At 43.4% G+C, this 18,518-nt stretch overlaps 1 protein-coding gene across 2 annotated transcripts; it reads left to right on the plus strand.

The window, feature by feature from the left end:
- Window positions 1-1,132: 1,132 nt before the first annotated feature.
- On the plus strand, window positions 1,133-17,553 carry trdmt1 (tRNA aspartic acid methyltransferase 1). 2 transcript variants are annotated; one of them, XM_004086853.4, is made up of 11 exons: window positions 1,133-1,244; window positions 1,787-1,896; window positions 3,325-3,401; window positions 4,445-4,516; window positions 5,547-5,612; window positions 5,904-5,973; window positions 6,532-6,615; window positions 10,008-10,324; window positions 11,173-11,230; window positions 13,337-13,466; window positions 16,548-17,553. In XM_004086853.4, exons 1-11 carry the CDS (start codon window positions 1,181-1,183, stop codon window positions 16,730-16,732), a joined length of 1,233 nt encoding a protein of 410 aa, XP_004086901.1. In that variant the 5' UTR covers window positions 1,133-1,180; the 3' UTR covers window positions 16,733-17,553. The 2 variants fall into 2 exon arrangements, with proteins under 2 accessions (XP_004086901.1, XP_023806184.1); XM_023950416.1 differs by lacking the exon at window positions 1,133-1,244 and having other exon boundaries at window positions 1,843-1,940.
- Window positions 17,554-18,518: the final 965 nt, after the last annotated feature.

The following is an 18,518-nucleotide window of genomic DNA, read 5'->3' on the forward strand; positions in this document are numbered from 1 at the left end:
CAAATCCAAGCATGACGCACAGAAAGACCTTCACCTGAATACAACATACTGCCCAAAAACAGGATGGATGCATGTTGCCCAATTCTACCAGTGCTCAGCTGTGGAGGAGTGGCTAACAGCGCCCTCTACTGGTCAAGGCATCAGTAACTACAATATAACTTCTTCCTCCAGGAAAGGTAGACAAAAAAGGCCGCAGAAGACTGAGGGGAATGGGACGATCATCTGTGCAATATTACAGAACTCCATCCATCTTCCTATGTATACTCTGTACATGTTGACATTTTTTATATTACACTTTTGGTGGATTTTGTTTTTTTTGCACTGTGATGAGGACTGCTTCAATATCATTGTCCAAGTGGACAGTGACAATAAAGGCATATCTTATCTTCTTAGCACGCCATTTTGTGTTTTCATGATCCTAATGAGGAAATGCACCATCATGCACCTTCTGAGAGTCTCTGTTCTGAAAATTAAGGAGAGAGAAAGAGCAAGAACTCAAACCAAATGTCAAGCTTTTTCTTTTATACTTGCAGCTAAAAACACCCAACTGTATTCATTCCATCAGGTGTCTGTAAGAATACCATGATGTCATCTAGTGGAACGATTTATGATCAAAGTTGGATAACAGTATTACAGAACTCGTCTTATCCATGACATTTTTTAATCACCAGAATTTACAGCTAAATAAAAGTTTTCATCAAATTCTGCGTTTTCTTCTGAAAAACCACCCCAGACTGAATGTCTGCGGCAAATCTGGTGAAGAGTGGTGGATTAGAGTCCAGTCCTTCCAGGACCTTCTCTGGTGCTGACCGCGTTTTCAAACACACAAAGCTTTAATGCTTTTGCCTTTAAGGATTTTATAGAAAGAAGTAGAAACTCGGACCGACCCAACCAATCACAGCTTACTGTCATTGTCTGGACCTACCGTTCCTTTGGTGTTGTGCTTCTTTGGTTTTTGAAATTTTCCTCAAAATACATAAACTAGTGCTGTTATTGGATTAACAGTTTTAATTTTTTTAATAAAGTGAAATTACAAGTATAACATACTGTGATACTTTCAAATAAAGACTAATTAACTACAATAATACTTAGAGATTGCATCGTTAAACCTGTGTAATGACACTCCGGTCCGGTAGGGGGCAGCAGCGAACCAAACACACGTCTGACAGCCAGCGGCAGCATGGAGACCGTGCGGGTGTTGGAGCTGTACAGCGGCATAGGAGGGATGCATTACGCTTTGAAAGGTGAGTCCTGACCCGGACGGTCCTGGCAGGTTCCGAGCGGCGCTGCTATGATGTTCGGAAACTGTGCAGATTCTTTGAAATCGCAGTTTGTAACATCATCACCTGTTTCTCATGCAAGTAATGGAGAGTGGGAACAGGGCGCGTGCTGTGATCATGTTGCCTTCCGTGACGTCAAATCAACGTGCAGTCGGAGTTGTTTGCCGTACATGACAATATTATGGTGGACCGGAAGTCGCCGTTTGTGGACTTCCTGCCTCAACGTGAGCCTCCTGCCCGTATTTGTAGCTCACGAGCCTCCTGCAGAGTCAAGGTTTCCTCTCAAAGCCTCTGGTGAAGTGCACCAAACCCCCAGCTCGTCTGTTCACTGACAAGCAGCCAAGAGGGAGTTTATTCTCTGAACCAGGACAGCAGGGCTCTCTAAAGGCTCCATTCAGGGTTTCCCAGAGAGCAGAAGGAAGGGTTGCTGGGTGTTTAGTGTTCACAGAACAAAGTGATGCATGGATGGGTCTTCAGAGCTGATGAGGTTTCTGTTCTTCCTCCAGAGAGTGGGGTTCCTGCTGAGGTGGTGGCTGCTGTTGACATCAACACCATGGCCAACCAGATCTACAAGCACAACTTCCCTGACACGCCGCTCTGGAACAAGTCCATTGAGGTTTGGACTCCAGGCTTACATCCTCAGTATAGAGCCCCAAACTGGTCATTATTAATATATATATATATATATATATATATATATATATATATATATATATATATATATATATATATATATATATATATATATATATATATATATATATAACCTTGTGCAATCACACACACTCATAAAAATATATTTAAAAAAACAGGATATTGTGAAAAACCTTCACACAGATTTTAAATGAGCCATTATATTATGAAATATGTGATTTTGCTTTAAAAACCTGTTCATTATTTTAGACAATATTCATTTAAATTATGTTGAATATTATAATAGTTCTATGGATTTATTCAGAAACTCTGATTTCAAAATCAGTATTTTCCAAAGTAGCTTTGTTTTTATTTCACATTTCTGTTTTTCAGAATGATTTATTTATTTCATAATGAGCTTTTTCAGCAGAATGAGTCTGTCTGTCAATCAGTGAAAGTGGGTGGGATCTAAATGCACATTTGCTGATCCCTGGAAATCTACTCGTATCTCTAGATATCCACTCTGTGGTGTGCCAGTTAGAAAGATGACATATTTAGGGGACATCTGCACGGCTTTGCTGACATTAGCTGATCAAGTAGAGACAATCTGTCGACAGACGGTGACATTTTTGAAATGCTCAGCTTGATAATTGCTCCGTTTTTGCTAGTTGAGAGCAACCCGGGTTTGTGTGGACCCCACCACGGAGGAGCTCCCTTTAAGCGTCGGTCGTCCACGTCTTGAAGTTCCCGTTCAAACACTCTTGACTCTCATTCACTGTGCCGTGTTGCCAGGTAGTGTCCCAGATTTCCAGCCCAAAAGTCGTCTAAACGTTATGGGTGCTTTTCCTGTATTTGACACGTACAAAAGGCACAACGTGTTTCAGGGCGCGGACACGTTAACACATACGGGTAAAAAAAAAGTCATACTAGTTTGTGTTTAAAAAAGGCAGCGGGAGCCAAACAAAATTGGTTGTGATTGATTTTTTTCATTCATCAATCAGCATCCAGAAATCCATCAAAGTCATGGGACAGGTTTTCCCTGCAGTGCTCAGTTTACAGATGCGTTCACCCTCCAGACCTGCAGAAACCCTGAATCTCCTCATGACCTCTGTGTTGTCAGTGAGTTGCCAACAAAAACCAAATGAGTGGGAGTAATAATAGAGTTTCTTCTGTGTCAGACCATTATCAGAGTTCGACAGAAACCATAGAGAGACTGAAGATATTTCTTTTAAAAAAAAAAGAGCTCTTCCCGTCAGACAAACCGTCTCTCAGGGATGTCTCACAGCAAATCACCCAACGACTCTTCAAAAAAGATTAGAAGCTTCTTTTCTTTAAACCCATGAAGAAAACTGTGTTAGTTGTGTTGCTTCTATCATCAGTCAGGTGGGCTACTAACGATAGACATTCGTAGGGCCTAACCCTGGAGGACTTTGCTGGCCTGTCTGTTGACATGGTGATGATGAGCCCGCCCTGCCAGCCTTTCACCAGGTGAGTGTTAGCTGCTTCTATACAGTCTTCCTCTAGTGTTCCCCTCTTTTTTACACCTCTTCAAACTGAAATCCTGTTTTTTAATAACCTTTGTGCTGTCTTGTGGGGTCCAGATGACCCCACTGCCTTGGAGGCACTTTAACACCTAGACCCACCAGACAGTGCTCTGAACCTTTTTTCTTCAATGATTTGTGATCTTCACTGGTGTCCATGGATTACATGAAATCTTTCCACCTTCATCCACCTTTGTCATGGTAGGGAGAACACGTCAATGTAGCACAAGGGTTAATTGTAGACGGAGGAGTGTCTGCAGTTTCTGTTGCTGCCTGTAGCTGGCAGCAGGGTTGTTGAAATGCTCTGCATGATAAGTTTTTCAAGGAATTTCAGAGAATGTTGCTCCAAAGGATGAAGAGAAGTTCCCCTACCCTCAAAGATCTGATGATGATGATGGCAGCAAAGGCAACTCTATATACCTAGAGCTTCAAAGTTCAATGGAGAGCTCAAAATCAGAAGATTAAAATACAAATCCACCCAGGAAAAAACATTCCCCCAAAGGAAAAAAGGGTTTGAGCCGAAAGAGATTCTTCTACTGACAGCAGATGTTGCCACTATGCTGTCATTGCAGAAACAGTTGACAGTGTTGTCCACAACACCGTGAAGAAACACACCGGCATAAACAGAGGTACAGCTTTCATGAAGGAAACAGTTGTAGAAATCCAAGAACCCTGAGGAGCTGTTGACATAAACGAGGCTGAATTCATTAAAGCGCTGGGTCAGTACTGCCCCCTTTGGCGCTGGATGACCTCTGCTACCGATGAGCAGAAACTGAAGGTGGGTGTGACTGTGAGGAACGTGTGTGCGGGTCTATACCAGCGCACAGCAGCAGTCTGTCTGATGTTTTACAGCGCTGAGCGTTACCTCCCCACCTCTGCTGTAGGACTGTCATGACAGGATGGTAGAGAAGCAGCGTGCACCCTACTTCCATCTTTATGAAGTTCCTAAAACTGCAGCTGTGCACACCTATGACACTGAATTCTCTGCAGGATCGGACTGCAGGGGGATGTCAGCGATCCCAGAACCAAGAGCTTTCTCCACATCCTACATCTTCTGCCCAGGTATTTGGAATTAGATCCGTTTGTTTTTTCATGCTTCTGAGCAGCTCTTCAGATAAAATAATATTTTCTTTCTCATCTTTGTCTCTTGAGACTCGTGGAAACGATCAAGGCCTCCAGACTTTTGTAGGAAGTCTGGAGTTCTACACACTTGCATGAAAACAGAGCGTAGAAACCCCTGAACAAACGAGTTTGCAGTTGGGTCCGAATATTTGGAAGGTCAGAAGTAGTGGGGCCTTCTACAGTAATGAGGTGACCATAGGAGACAGAGTAATGGGGAGAATGTAAATGTGTGGACATGTTTGGTAACAAGAAGATCATGTTTGAGCTGCAGGACAGTGTGGTCCAACCCTGAAGGGTGAAAGAGGTGCTGACAGGCGGAGAAACTTTCTTTGGGTGACGTGTGGTTAGCATGTCTGCTGTATCTTGATTAAATGTCAAGAAAGTGCATGTTATCTGGCTCTTTACTTCAAGGAGGCAGTTGGGAGAGAGCCGTCTGTATTCTGTGGAAATGTAGTTCATTTATGCTACAATATGTGATGTTTTAAACAAATGTGATCAAAGCAAAAACTATACTAAAAAAATATAGGACCCCCAGGACAGCACCCTGACGTGTCCCTGCGGTTCATGAAGGAGGATCTGTGTCTCAGTGAACTAAGTAGAAATCATTTAAATCAAGCAACAGGTGCATACATGATGCTAATGATCTTTCCTACTGGCTGGTGTCTGAGCTGGTTTGAAGGAAGCTCTCAGGTTTAGAAAGATGGCCAGAGGAGCAGAACCAGCTGTCGGTAGGAGATCATTACTACTTTACTAAAAGGTGGTATCAGTACAGTGATCTGGGAAGGAACCAGAACCACGGCAGAAGAACATGACTGCATGGAAAATGGGTGTGGAGATGAGAAGCAGAATTCTCTAAATATCTTTGAAGGGAACAGAAGGCTGGATAGAGCAGGTCTTTGGGTTCTGACCCAGCGCTGGAGTTGCCAGGAAAGTACTGTATCTTCCTCCCATCATGTTGATGTGTTTGCAGGCTGCACAGGCCACCTCGCTTTATTCTGCTGGAGAACGTGAAGGGCTTCGAGACATCCGCTGCCAGGTAGTGATGACACATCCAGAGCTCTTCTAGAAGCTTCCAGGTCACCTGGATTCTATGGAAACAGGTTTATTCTTTCTCAATAGGCTGAAACTGACAACTTTTAAGATAATGAATCTGTAATTTGGGGGTAATTTAGCCATGTTACTCTGGAAGTATAGAAGTATCTTTCTGCTGGATCTGTCCGTGTTAAAGTCACCTAGATTTAGTCCCAACACCTGCGTAAACATTATCCTGAAAACGTTTAACATCTTTTTGTATCTAACTTGTTTTTTTCATCCATCTTCACGTCAGAGATCGACTGATAAACACTCTGACCGAGTGTGGATACGTTTTCCAAGAGATTATGGCCTCTCCCACAAGTGTAAGAAAAAGTTTCACTTCATCCATCTGAAGCATTGACTGTATCAGACAACTGGACCGAGTAAACCCCCCTCCCCCCTCCCGTTCCAAACAGGAAGTACTCTCTGGCTTCGAGAAACCAAAATCCCATAGACTTTTACAGAGAAATAAATAGCTGTTACTCAGTCACTCCATGGCCCCCCCACTGAACGTTCAAGACGTTTGATTGACAGGTTCTCCCGGGACAGCTTTTAAGTGGTGGAGGCGTGGCCATCCAACAAGTTTACCCTTGGTTGGTGAGAGTGATTGCTATAGAAACGATGACTCGGACCAAGTCGGCCCACTCACCATTTATTAAACGTTGTCTGGTTCCAACATGGCGGGGTCCATGTCGCGAAAAAGATGGTGACTGAATTGACTTCATTTGGTTGGATCTAAAAATAAGTGGTTTTCTGTGGGTGATGTCACTCTCGCTCCGTCCAGTTATCTTTTGTAGTCAAGGATCGGAAGCAATGAGTTGGATTATTTGGAGAAAGATGTCAGGTATATTTATGTCCCTGTTTATTTTGATCGTTTTCAGGTTGGAATCCCAAATTCTAGACTACGATACTTTCTGATTGCTCGTCGTTCAGCAGAAAACATGAACATCCATACGGGTTCAAAGGTGAGTGCAGCTTTATTGATGGGAGGCTTGTTGGTGTTGAGCTCAACCCAAAGCGGCTTTTTTACCATTTGGAAAATCTGCATGTTTTTTGTCCGACACATGAAAAGAAGATACTGCATCCCAGAAAATCAAAGATTGACGTGTGGGGAAACATCTGCTAAAATCTATTATTCAAAGTTTCATTGCTGTTTCCCTCAGAAAATGTGATGTTTTTAATATAAACTTTTAAGAAAAACTTCTGTGAATTTGGAAATACAACCATTCATATTTTAGTTAAGAAAAAAGAACTATATTCATTTTAGTCAATAGTTATAGCAAACAAAGGTTTCTGAATGCAATTATGACTTCTAAATCCTACTTGAGGGCGGCCCTGTGGTGCAGTGGTTAGAGCCTTCGCCTTCAGTCAAAAAGGTTGGAATCCCAGCTGGGTCCTCTCTGCCTGGAGCTTGCATATTCTCCTTGTGGGTTGATTCATTATTCTAAATTGTCCCTAGGTGTGATTGTGAGAGTGTGTGTGATTGTGCGACCTGTCCGCCATGGACCCCACCTTTCCCCAACAGTAGCTAGGTTTGCCTCTTGCTGCCCCGTGACCTCGAAAGGGACACAGCAGGTGAAGAAAGTGGAAGGATGGTCATAGAAACACAAATGGAATCTAATTGTGAAGTTGCTAGGCGAAGAAGTCTCGGCAGTGAAATCCAGCCCTGCAGGTGGAAGGCAGTTTGACCAAACAGGAACCATGAACCATCTCATGAATTCGACAAAGAAATCACTTTAAATGAAATGGAAGAGTCATCATCGTAGAACCACCTCAACTGTCAGAGAAAGAATGTTTAAAAAAAAGAATCCAGTGAGATTAAGATCAACTCTATTAATCCCTGCAGGGAAATGAAGTTGTAGTAGCAGCAGCATATTTCAAGCACAATTAAATAATAAACTATACAGGGAAGGCAAGGCAAGGCAAGGCAAGTTTATTTGTATAGCACAATTCGTACACAAAGTAATTCAAGGTGCTTCACAAAACAGAAAATGCATTAAAATCACAATACATCATAGAAATAATCAACGTAAAATTTACTTTAAAAGAAAAGAAAAAAAAATAATAATATTGAAAATTGATTTAAAAATAAAGGAAGGAAAGGAAAGAAAAGTGCAGATAGGACCTTTCAGTCATATACACGGCTAAACCCTTACATACATGTACACACGCAGCAGCAGACAAATGAACACGAATACCCAGTTAAAATATCTGAAAGCTTGCAGTGCACCTGAGATGATGCATTAATGTGAGTCTGTGAGCACAGCTCTGACAGTGTGATGGTGGACGGCAGGAATGACTTCCTGTGCCGTTGCTTGGAGTAGCGGCCTCTGAGTCTGCTGCTGAAGTTGCTTCTCAGTTTGTCCACAGCTTTTTAGAAGGGGGGAGGGACCGTCCATGATGGTCAGAGGTCTAGCCAGCATTCTGTCTCTTGTCACCTCCTCCAGGTTGTAATGTTTCAATGAGTTTGTCCGGTCTGTTGGCATCCTTTGGTTTGATGCCAGCACACCACAGCGAAGAATATGGTGCTCACCACGACAGACTGGTATTTCTCAAACAACTTTAAAGAATTTATTTGTATAAAGGTGCAGAAAAGAAGTAATTGCTCAATAACAAATACAAATCAATGATAGAGGTCAAATGTTTCCTGTAGGTTTCTACACTGTAGCTGTGGTTTTGGTCCATTCTTCCAAGCAGATCTTCTCAAAAGTTGGATTGTTTTGGGGCAACATGGACTTTCAACTCCTTCCACAGATTCCCTTTTGGATTGAGTTCCAGAGCCTATGTAGACCACTCCAGAGCTTTGAAATACTTTTTACGTTGCCCCTCTTTCATTGCCTGGTCTGGGTGATGTGTTTGGGATCGTTGTCTTGCTGGAAGGCCCAGCCATGCTCTCACTGATGGAAGAAAGCTTTTGCCCAAAATCCCTGGAATGCAGCTCAACGTTTCTCTAAAAATGACCAGTGGTGTTTATTCCAGAGGGGCAGCTGTGGACTCATGCGACCACATGACCTTCTCCCAGTCCTCCTCTGGATCATCCAGATGGACTCTGGAGAACTTAAGACAGACCTGTACATATACTGGCTGTTATACAAGTAAGAAGTGGAAGATATAAGAGCTTCAAAAAAAAAGAAGTAACCGGTCTGTGAGGGAAAGATGTCCCGCTTGTTTGTAGGAGCTAAATTGAAGTCTATGTATAAAGAACATTATAGACGACTCTCATATATTTCTGGTACAAAAGCAGGATTGATGGAGGTCTGAATGAAAGCCACCCCTTCCTTTTGCATGGGACCATTACTGTGATGTAGCTAAAAGTTTTAGATGATAACTGATTCAACAGTTTACCTTTTTTTACTGCCGTCACAGCCGCAGAAACTTCATGCGGATCTTGAGTTGTAGGGTGTATTCAGACTGGACACATTTGGTCCACTTAACCCTTGTGCTATCCTAGGCACTTTAACGTTGGTAGTTGGGTCATCTAGACCCACTAGACAGTGCTCTGAACCTTTTTTCTTCAATGATTTGTGATCTTCACTGGTGTCCATGGATTACATGAAATCTTTCCACCTTTATCCACCTTTGTCATGGTAGGGAGAACACCTCAATGGAAGGGGGGGGTCATCTAAGATAGCACAAGGGTTAGAGTGAACCAGAGTTCGTTGTCCCCGATAATACAAAACACATTTTCAGTCTGAAAAAACCCAAATGGACCGTCGTCCGGGACCAGGAAGCGCTTTAGGACCCATCTTTGGAGGTGGTCTCGGTTTGTCTCCAATTGGTTCTCTCTGAGATTCCTCAGTCTGAATACAATCCATTCCCGCAGCTGAACGACTGAACCAAAACGACCACCGTAGCCGGTGGTCACGTGTTGTAAACAGAAGCCACGGACAAATGTAAAGCAACGATTGTCGTGTTACCAAACACAATAAAAGGGACCAACTGTTTACTTGTTAGAACACCTGAGAACTCTTCGTCTGCGTCTCGTTACGCAGCACACGCCCCACAGGCGCTGCTATGACGTCATCTTAAAATATACCTTGTAGTTTCATTAACAGAATTTTCTTAAAACAATGCGGTACACCACAACGATGAGACACAGCAACTCTGTGATAAGTGGTCGGATGAATTCATTTTCATTAAAAATGCCTTTTAACGTGACACACATTGCTTCTCACTGTTTTCCCCACAATCTATATGTCATAACCACTGAGCAGCGTACCTTCTCAGCTGTCTTCTTGCCAGTAAACGCCTTGCAGCACTGGACCTAAAAAGCAAATAAAAAATGTTGACACAGACGTGCTTCTTCTCACAAAAAGTGCAGGACTTCCAACATTTCTGCCTAATTTCTGCATGTTAGGTGTGGGACGTGTGTGCACAGCCAGCTGAGGACGACTTGGCCTTGGTGTCAAAGGCAGCCTGTTCTGGTACCACTCCACCAGAGGAGAAGGCGAGCCATGGGCTGGTTCTGTATAAACTGGAGACGGAGATGCAGCTTCAGAGGAAGACGACTCAGAACAGCAATCCAGACGTGAAGCAGATACAAGACTTTTTGGAAGCGGGCTCTCAGGTGAATGTGGAGGAGTACTTACTTCCTCCTAAAACGTTACTGAGGTACAGTCTGCTGTTGGACATCGTTCAGCCCACATCCAGACGTTCTGTCTGCTTCACTAAAGGGTGAGTTTCTCACTAAATATGCACCCAGGTTTATTTTGTCTGATTTTTATCCATTTGATATTTCAGTATTTTGATTATTAAGAGACTTTTTCTGTTGTCAAACTATTTGACTATTTGACTGCAGAAGCCAGATGATGACAGTCGTCAAAGGCAGGTGCGTCCGAGCAGGGTTGGACAAAAAAAAGCAGGACAGTGTTGCTCAAAGACCAGGGCTTCATTTGTGTAGGACCGTCCATACATGAATAGAAAGCTCAGTACGAAAGGGCCTTAATGTGGCGCTCAACCATGTGACTATGTTCAGAGACAAACCAGTCTTATTGCTCTTCCCTTCAGGATGTCTAACCATGGATAGAAGTGTCACCTCCCACCTTTATGCACAGATTAAAGGCTGAGTTCTCTGATCAGCTGATAGCCGCTGGGTTGCTCGGTTGGTAAGGCTACAATGCAGGAATCCAGGGTTCGATTCCCGGAGGGGGATAAACAATGGTACTGGGTCAATTACCATATCAATGGCAGGCAATGAACATCACCCAGTGAGGGTCCTTAGGCAAGACCCTTAACGCTACTGCCTCCCGTTAGTCTGCAGCTCACCGCTCCCCCCCAGGGGATGGGTCAAAATGCAGAGAAGAATTTCCCCATTGTGGGATCAATAAAGTATCAATTATTATTATTATAGCCAGCCTATTTTTATTTCTGGGGGTTTATTTTTGCTCTCATTTCATTTTACAGTAATAAAATATTTGGACGTGATTTTAAGTTGCCGTCCCTGAAGGCAGCATGAATGACAGCAGGCCTTTAACTTGCCTTCCTCGTTACGCCACGCCGTTCACCGTGTGCTCTGTCCGTAGATATGGGAGATACGTGGAGGGAACAGGCTCAGTGCTGCAGGGCTGCATGGACACTGAGGTAAGTCTGTCAGTACAACGCTCCACGTCCCAATCCAGAACGTACGCCACAACAGCTGCTGAGGGCGGTTTGTGTGGACATTTCACACACTGCTTGGCATGGGGAATGAAAACTGTGCCTTGTTTATCCAGTGGGTGTGTTTATTTGTAACCTGCTTACCTGATTTCCTTGGGCACATTCACTCTGGCAGATTTGATTCGCTTGTCCAGTCAGATTTGATGGTGTCATGGTGGATGTAAAATTGCCCCCAAAGTGCAAACATTCGTCATTGAACTCATGGAAGTCAGGAGCTCACACATCGCCTTTGAAAAAATGTACGTCATCAGTCACAAACGAGATGTTCCTCAAATACAACACATGAGGACAAAACCCTGTTTGAGTCATTAAATGCAAAGCAGAGTAAGAGGGAGGAGAACCAGGATTCATCAGGAAACTGAGGTCATGAAGATGTGTGTTGGACAGATGTGTGTTGGACAGATGTGTGTTGGACAGATGTGTGTTGGACAGATGTGTGTTGGACAGATGTGTGTTGGACAGATGTGTGTTGGACAGATGAGTGTTGGACAGATGTGTGTTGGACAGATGTGTGTTGGGCAGATGTGTGTTGGACAGATGAGTGTTGGACAGATGTGTGTTGGGCAGATGAGTGTTGGACAGATGTGTGTTGGACAGATGAGTGTTGGACAGATGTGTGTTGGACAGATGAGTGTTGGGCAGATGAGTGTTGGACAGATGAGTGTTGGGCAGATGAGTGTTGGACAGATGAGTGTTGGACAGATGAGTGTTGGACAGATGTGTGTTGGACAGATGAGTGTTGGACAGATGAGTGTTGGACAGATGAGTGTTGGACAGATGAGTGTTGGACAGATGAGTGTTGGACAGATGTGTGTTGGACAGATGAGTGTTGGACAGATGTGTGTTGGACAGATGAGTGTTGGGCAGATGAGTGTTGGACAGATGAGTGTTGGGCAGATGAGTGTTGGACAGATGAGTGTTGGGCAGATGAGTGTTGGACAGATGAGTGTTGGACAGATGAGTGTTGGACAGATGAGTGTTGGACAGATGTGTGTTGGACAGATGAGTGTTGGAAAGATGTGTGTTGGACAGATGAGTGTTGGGCAGATGAGTGTTGGACAGATGAGTGTTGGACAGATGAGTGTTGGGCAGATGAGTGTTGGGCAGATGAGTGTTGGGCAGATGAGTGTTGGACAGATGAGTGTTGGACAGATGTGTGTTGGACAGATGTGTGTTGGACAGATGAGTGTTGGACAGATGAGTGTTGGACAGATGTGTGTTGGACAGATGTGTGTTGGACAGATGAGTGTTGGGCAGATGAGTGTTGGGCAGATGAGTGTTGGGCAGATGAGTGTTGGGCAGATGAGTGTTGGACAGATGTGTGTTGGACAGATGAGTGTTGGACAGATGTGTGTTGGACAGATGAGTGTTGGGCAGATGAGTGTTGGACAGATGAGTGTTGGGCAGATGAGTGTTGGACAGATGAGTGTTGGGCAGATGAGTGTTGGACAGATGAGTGTTGGGCAGATGAGTGTTGGGCAGATGAGTGTTGGACAGATGAGTGTTGGACAGATGAGTGTTGGGCAGATGAGTGTTGGACAGATGTGTGTTGGACAGATGAGTGTTGGACAGATGTGTGTCGGACAGATGAGTGTCGGGCAGATGAGTGTCGGGCAGATGAGTGTCGGGCAGATGAGTGTCGGGCAGATGAGTGTCGGGCAGATGAGTGTCGGGCAGATGAGTGTCGGGCAGATGTGTGTCGGGCAGATGTGTGTCGGACAGATGTGTGTCGGACAGATGAGTGTCGGGCAGATGAGTGTCGGGCAGATGAGTGTCGGACAGATGTGTGTCGGACAGATGTGTGTCGGACAGATGAGTGTCGGGCAGATGAGTGTCGGGCAGATGAGTGTCGGACAGATGTGTGTCGGACAGATGAGTGTCGGACAGATGAGTGTCGGGCAGATGAGTGTCGGACAGATGAGTGTCGGACAGATGAGTGTTGGACAGATGTGTGTTGGACAGATGAGTGTTGGTGTTTTTGTCTGTAAGTGATTTTCAAATCAAATAAAGGTTCAATTTGTTGCTTTCCAGGTCCAGAGTGTTTTCACAGACCTGGAGCTGCTCTCTGAGGAAGATCGACTCCAGCGGCTGATGAGTCTCCGACTCCGTTATTTCACTCCCAGAGAAGTGGCCAACCTCATGTGCTTTCCTCCCTGCTTCTGTAAGAGCAACAGTTGAACCAAACAACAATCAGACTAAGGCTGCATACTGTCTGCTGGAGGGACTTCTTAGTGATGCGTCGGTTCAACACCCATCCTCGATCAAAAATCAGAACAAAATCCAAAAGTATTTTAACTTTTTACTTTGATATTTGGTTATAGAATATGCTTTTGGAGAAGGACAGAGGAGGTCAGAGGTTCTGCATGGTGTCTTTGTAGATCCAGAGAGAGGGGCTGTAGTTTGGATGAGGAAGTCTGGAGCAGCAGAGAAGAACGTTGGAGTTGATCAGGACATGGAGGAGAGCTGGAAGACAGAGATGTTCAGTAGGTCTGACAGAGGAGGTGGAGGTGGAGGTGGGACTGGACCAACCATCAGCTTTGACCTCCTTCTTGTGTCTGAACTCAGTAGAGGTGAAGAGGCGTCTGCAAGCAGGCTGGAACAGGTGGAGGAAGGTTTCAGGTGTGATGTGTGACCAAAGAGTGTCATGAGGAATGAAAGGACTGTGGTGAGGAATGAGCAGCCCTGCTCTAAACCAACATGGCTGCTCATTCCTGGTCCAGGTCTATCACCCTGACTGTTTCCAGATCTCCAAGCCCAACTTGCTGCCAATTAGCTCAATCAGAAACCTCCACATTTTGATTGAATGAACACACCTCCTGGACCGTGTGTTTATTCAACCAGCAGCAAGCAGTGCAGAAAGAGTTGGTAGATCTTGACCAGGAATGAGCAGTCCTGGTTTAGAGATGGATCAGGAATGAATCCGTCTGAGGAACAGATCATGTAGATGTTCTGGAGATCAATGCAGGGAAGCAGATGGAGACGTTTGGACACGTTGAAGCAGAGAGGACGGAGAAAAGAAAAATGGAAGTGGATGATTTGCTGCGGCATCCCCTAACACTTATGCTATCTTAGGCACTTTAACATTGGGAGTTGGGTCATCTAGAGCAGTGTTTTTCAACCTTTTTTGAGCCACGGCACACTTTAACCTTGACAAAAATCCCGCGGCACACCAGCATCCAAAAAAATAGATAAATAAAAAAAAAAGAAAAAGCTCAGTCTGTATTGATCTACAGCCGCTCTGCAATCTCACATGCATTTTTGTGATAATTGTTGCAGAAAACGCTGGAAGCTGCAGCTGTTTTTTCTAAAAGATGTATTAAAAATTCAGTCAAAAGATTCAAAAACTGTTTGATGTGTGTTCGTTGTTTTATGACGTTAAGAGGAGAGACTCATTGTGCGCTAAGACAGTCACTTTACTGCATCATGGGAGATGTAGTGCCCGTAATCCGCCGACCGCAGAAAGACCAGCGTCTTTGAGCTTCATGGTTTTGTTCACTTGTTCCAGTCTGACACCGGATTCTGTGGAAAGCTACACCGCTAAAGACGGGCTTTAGTTGGTATTTTTGTTAGAACAGAGAAACTTTTTTGCGCTAAATCGAAACAAGGAAGTGAATACTTTAAGCACTTCTGATTGGTCAGACTGATGACATGTGATTAAGCCTTCAAGAATGATTGGTGGAGACAGTTAAAGGGGCGGGACTTTTCCTTACACAGTTATAGCTGCAGCTAAATCGTGGTATCCCGTTATTCTTATCAAAATGTCTTTAATAGAATTAAATAAACACAAAGAAATTAATTTTATGATATTTCATATTCTTAACTTCTCAGTGTTTTATCAGGGCCTGTTTGGATGAACAAAGAGCTGATTTCCTGGAGATGGTAATTGCTTTTAGATCAGTTAATGAGGGCAATTTCTCACGGCACACTTGACCATCTCCCACGGCACACTAGTGTGCCGCGGCACACTGGTTGAAAAACACTGATCTAGACCCACTAGACAGTGCTCTGAACCTTTTTTCTTCAATGATTTGTGATCTTCACTGGTGTCCATGGATTACATGAAGTCTTTCCACCTTTATCCACCTTTGTCATGTTAGGGAGAAGACGTCAATGGAAGGGTGGGGTCATCTGGACCCCATAGGATAGCACAAGGGTTATAGGAAACAAAAAGACAAAGAAGTTGTCTTCAGTTTAAAGAGATTAGTCACAAAATAATCCATGTTTGCCCAAAACGTGTGAGTGTCTAAGTTCAGACATTAAAGAAGGATCAGGGACTACAAAACGCCATCAGCCTGTTTTCTAAAACTTAGCATAAGTTTGACTTTGACACATTATGAACACATAAAGCAGATTCTGCTTGATCAAAGAAGAATGTCTTTGATGACCAGCTAATGTGCTAAAAATGTCTGCCTGTTGAATCTCCTAACTCAATGTTTGTTGAACTACAGAAAGTTTGAGTCTGACTAGAATCTGACACTGGAGATCTGTCAAAAGTCAAAAGTACAACCTTCTATTTTACTGAGCAACACTAAAAACACCTGTGCCTGGTGAGCTTGTGTTTCTGCTGCTTTTACTTGATGCAGTATTTACATGGACTGTTAAAATTGCAGGTGATAAACTGCAGAGTTTACCAGTTTGCTTAAATGTTAATTGTTTGGCACAGTGAGGTGGACAAAAGCTCATTTTGTATCTGTGGCCTTAAAGTAAATGACGCTACTCCGCTTTGGCTGCATGCAGAAACTTTCATTGAACATGGAATTCTACGTTCACGCCGTGCTCCGAAACGACCACTTCCAATTAAAAATCTATGTAAACACACATATATGCATGTTTCAGGATTCCACGTTGGATACTCTCGCATTCACACGCCACTACGCAAGACTATTTTTGGGCTCTACCGGCAAAACGCACGGCAATTGAACATGCATCAAAAGTTAAACCAGTCAGGAACACGAAGTAGTGACGTGTGGGTGGAGTCCTTTTCAAAACACAGGCGTGGTAACCATTGAGTATTGATCCTAAAAGAAAAAATAATAAATGCAGTTTCTGGAATTCTATGACGCCAAGCCCTTCATATGTCAGAATAGACGTGTGAAAGTAAAGGCCCAGAGCAAGATTCCCCATATTACCTGTTTATAGAGGGTTAGCTCTAATATTAGCTAGCGTCTTAAGCGGTTAAGGTGAAAAGCCGCTGCCATCCATCTCCTCTGATCGGTTCCTCTCTCTATGGATGTGATTGCAGCATTTCCAGAGCACATCTCCACCATCCAGCGGTACCGCGTGTTGGGAAACAGTCTCAACGTTCTACTGGTGGCCAAGCTGGTGCAGTTGCTGTTTTCCATACAGCCAACTCACAGCTGTGAGAACTCAAGCAGTGCTGCTCCACAACCCCCAGAACCAAGGCCAGGCTCAGCTGTGGACACTTAAATGAATCAAAAGGACATCTTGTAGTGGTCCTCCTGTGAGCCTCATCCTGGCACAGTCCAGTGTGATACCATTGTTACAGGCCCTGCTGGCTCTATTGTTTGATGAACGATGAGGCTTCATAGTAGGACTCCAGCAATCCATCTTCATCATAAAGGATCTCATCATCACAGTCCTGGTACTCCTCACCTTCGTTTAGTCAATGAAAGCTTCAACTTGTGAAGGAATTTAAAAAGCCTTCCCGTCCCAGCGGGGCTCTGTTTCTCGTAAGCTGCTGTTTTGACTCCTCAAAGCCAAATGCTGCAATGTAAGTTGATGGGGAACATGAATGGAATGAATAGAAGAAATGAATTGATTTAATCCACCATGTAGTGATCTTTGATTTCTTTGGTATGGGCATCCAGTGTTCATGGAGAAAAACATGGTCCATACACAGAAGAAGACACTTTTGTTAAGTTTATCTCTTTTCTCCCTGACATTTAATTTCAAACTCGATTTGTACTTTTGTAAAACCACAATAAAAATGGAAAGAATGCTCTGAGTTCCTGGAACAAGAACATGTTAAACAACACTTTGTGGTGTTGTGTTCATCCATGTCTCCTCCTGAGCTGCTCTGACTCTACTCACTGATTTCTTCACGTCAGCGTGAACCTTTGTTTGTCAAAGGTTTGCTTGTCCTGGTTGTCCTTTAATGTGCAGTGAATGAATCATTTCTTACTCTACACTAGAGTTGGGGTCTGCCCCCGGGACCCAGAGGGTTTCATTATTTTTCATTTTGTCTTTAAAACCTGATGTCAAATTTTACATTAAAGTTTCTAAAAACTGATCACCGTATAGTGGAGGTAATGTGAAGGAACTGCAAAAAAAAGGTCTTTTGATTTTTGCTTTTAGCTGCAGGTGGCAGTTCCTGGCCAATGACTGAAAAGATCTTTAGTCACATGGTTTTGTTTACAAGCTTTAGTCCGCAACAGAATGGTCCGCTTAATGCTGTTTCTTCAGGGAGAAGAGAGCCAGTGAGAAAACCGAGTCTTCGACTTAAAAAACATAAGGCTGCTATTTACAGAAAAACATGAGTTTTCCTCGACATACGGATTTATTAAGACCGTTTGTTCTCACTTTAGTAGAAGCTGCTCTGTTTAATACACAGCAACTGACTTTTGAATGAGTCACACTGATAAAAAAGCTGCAGACACGGTGGATTCATGTTTATTATTTTTAGAAAATACCAGTTTTAGGACGTTTGTGTCATTTTGCTCAATGTTATATTTGCGTTCTATGAAAAATACACTGTATTTTAGCTTTTATTGAATTTACACAAATCAGAAACCACTTCTACAAATCAATAATTTTTCTTCACTGAATCCTTTTCATCTGCAAAAAAAAAGGAACAAAAGAAACTAGTAATGCGTTCTGATGTTTGAAACAAAATTTATTGTAGTAGCGTTTTAATGTGTACATTTTTTTTTGAGAATATACTTTTTCGTGATTTTCACATTTTTTGGAAAGCGTTGATAATTTCAGATAGAATCTGCTCAATTGGTTTGTGTATAAATCACAGGTTGTAGATGTGCATCGTGTTGGGTCTGGACTTAAAAGGATATCCTGTGCAACCAATGGGTGGTGGGTCGGTCAGACCATCTGTGGAAACGTCTGGACAGAAAGGCAACTCAGCGACCGATGTTTTTATTGTCTCTGTTTTCACATTTATTCTTGGCTATATTCAATTCAAGGACTTACACATTCAAGTAGTTATTTAGCCCAATATCACAACATAGTCATCTCAATGGGC

Source organism: Oryzias latipes, chromosome 20, assembly GCF_002234675.1.
Source record: "Oryzias latipes chromosome 20, ASM223467v1".
Classification (NCBI taxonomy): domain Eukaryota; kingdom Metazoa; phylum Chordata; class Actinopteri; order Beloniformes; family Adrianichthyidae; genus Oryzias; species Oryzias latipes.

What these genes read in the sequence shown, in the direction of transcription:
- trdmt1 (XM_004086853.4), top strand. Translation starts at nt 1,181, where the DNA reads ATGGAGACCGTGCGGGTGTTGGAGCTGTACAGCGGCATAGGAGGGATG. An exon ending in GATGCATTACGCTTTGAAAG is followed by an intron (nt 1,245 to 1,786) that starts GTGAGTCCTGAC and finishes TTCTTCCTCCAG; the next exon opens with AGAGTGGGGTTCCTGCTGAG. An exon ending in GTGCTTTCCTCCCTGCTTCT is followed by an intron (nt 13,467 to 16,547) that starts GTAAGAGCAACA and finishes ATGTGATTGCAG; the next exon opens with CATTTCCAGAGCACATCTCC.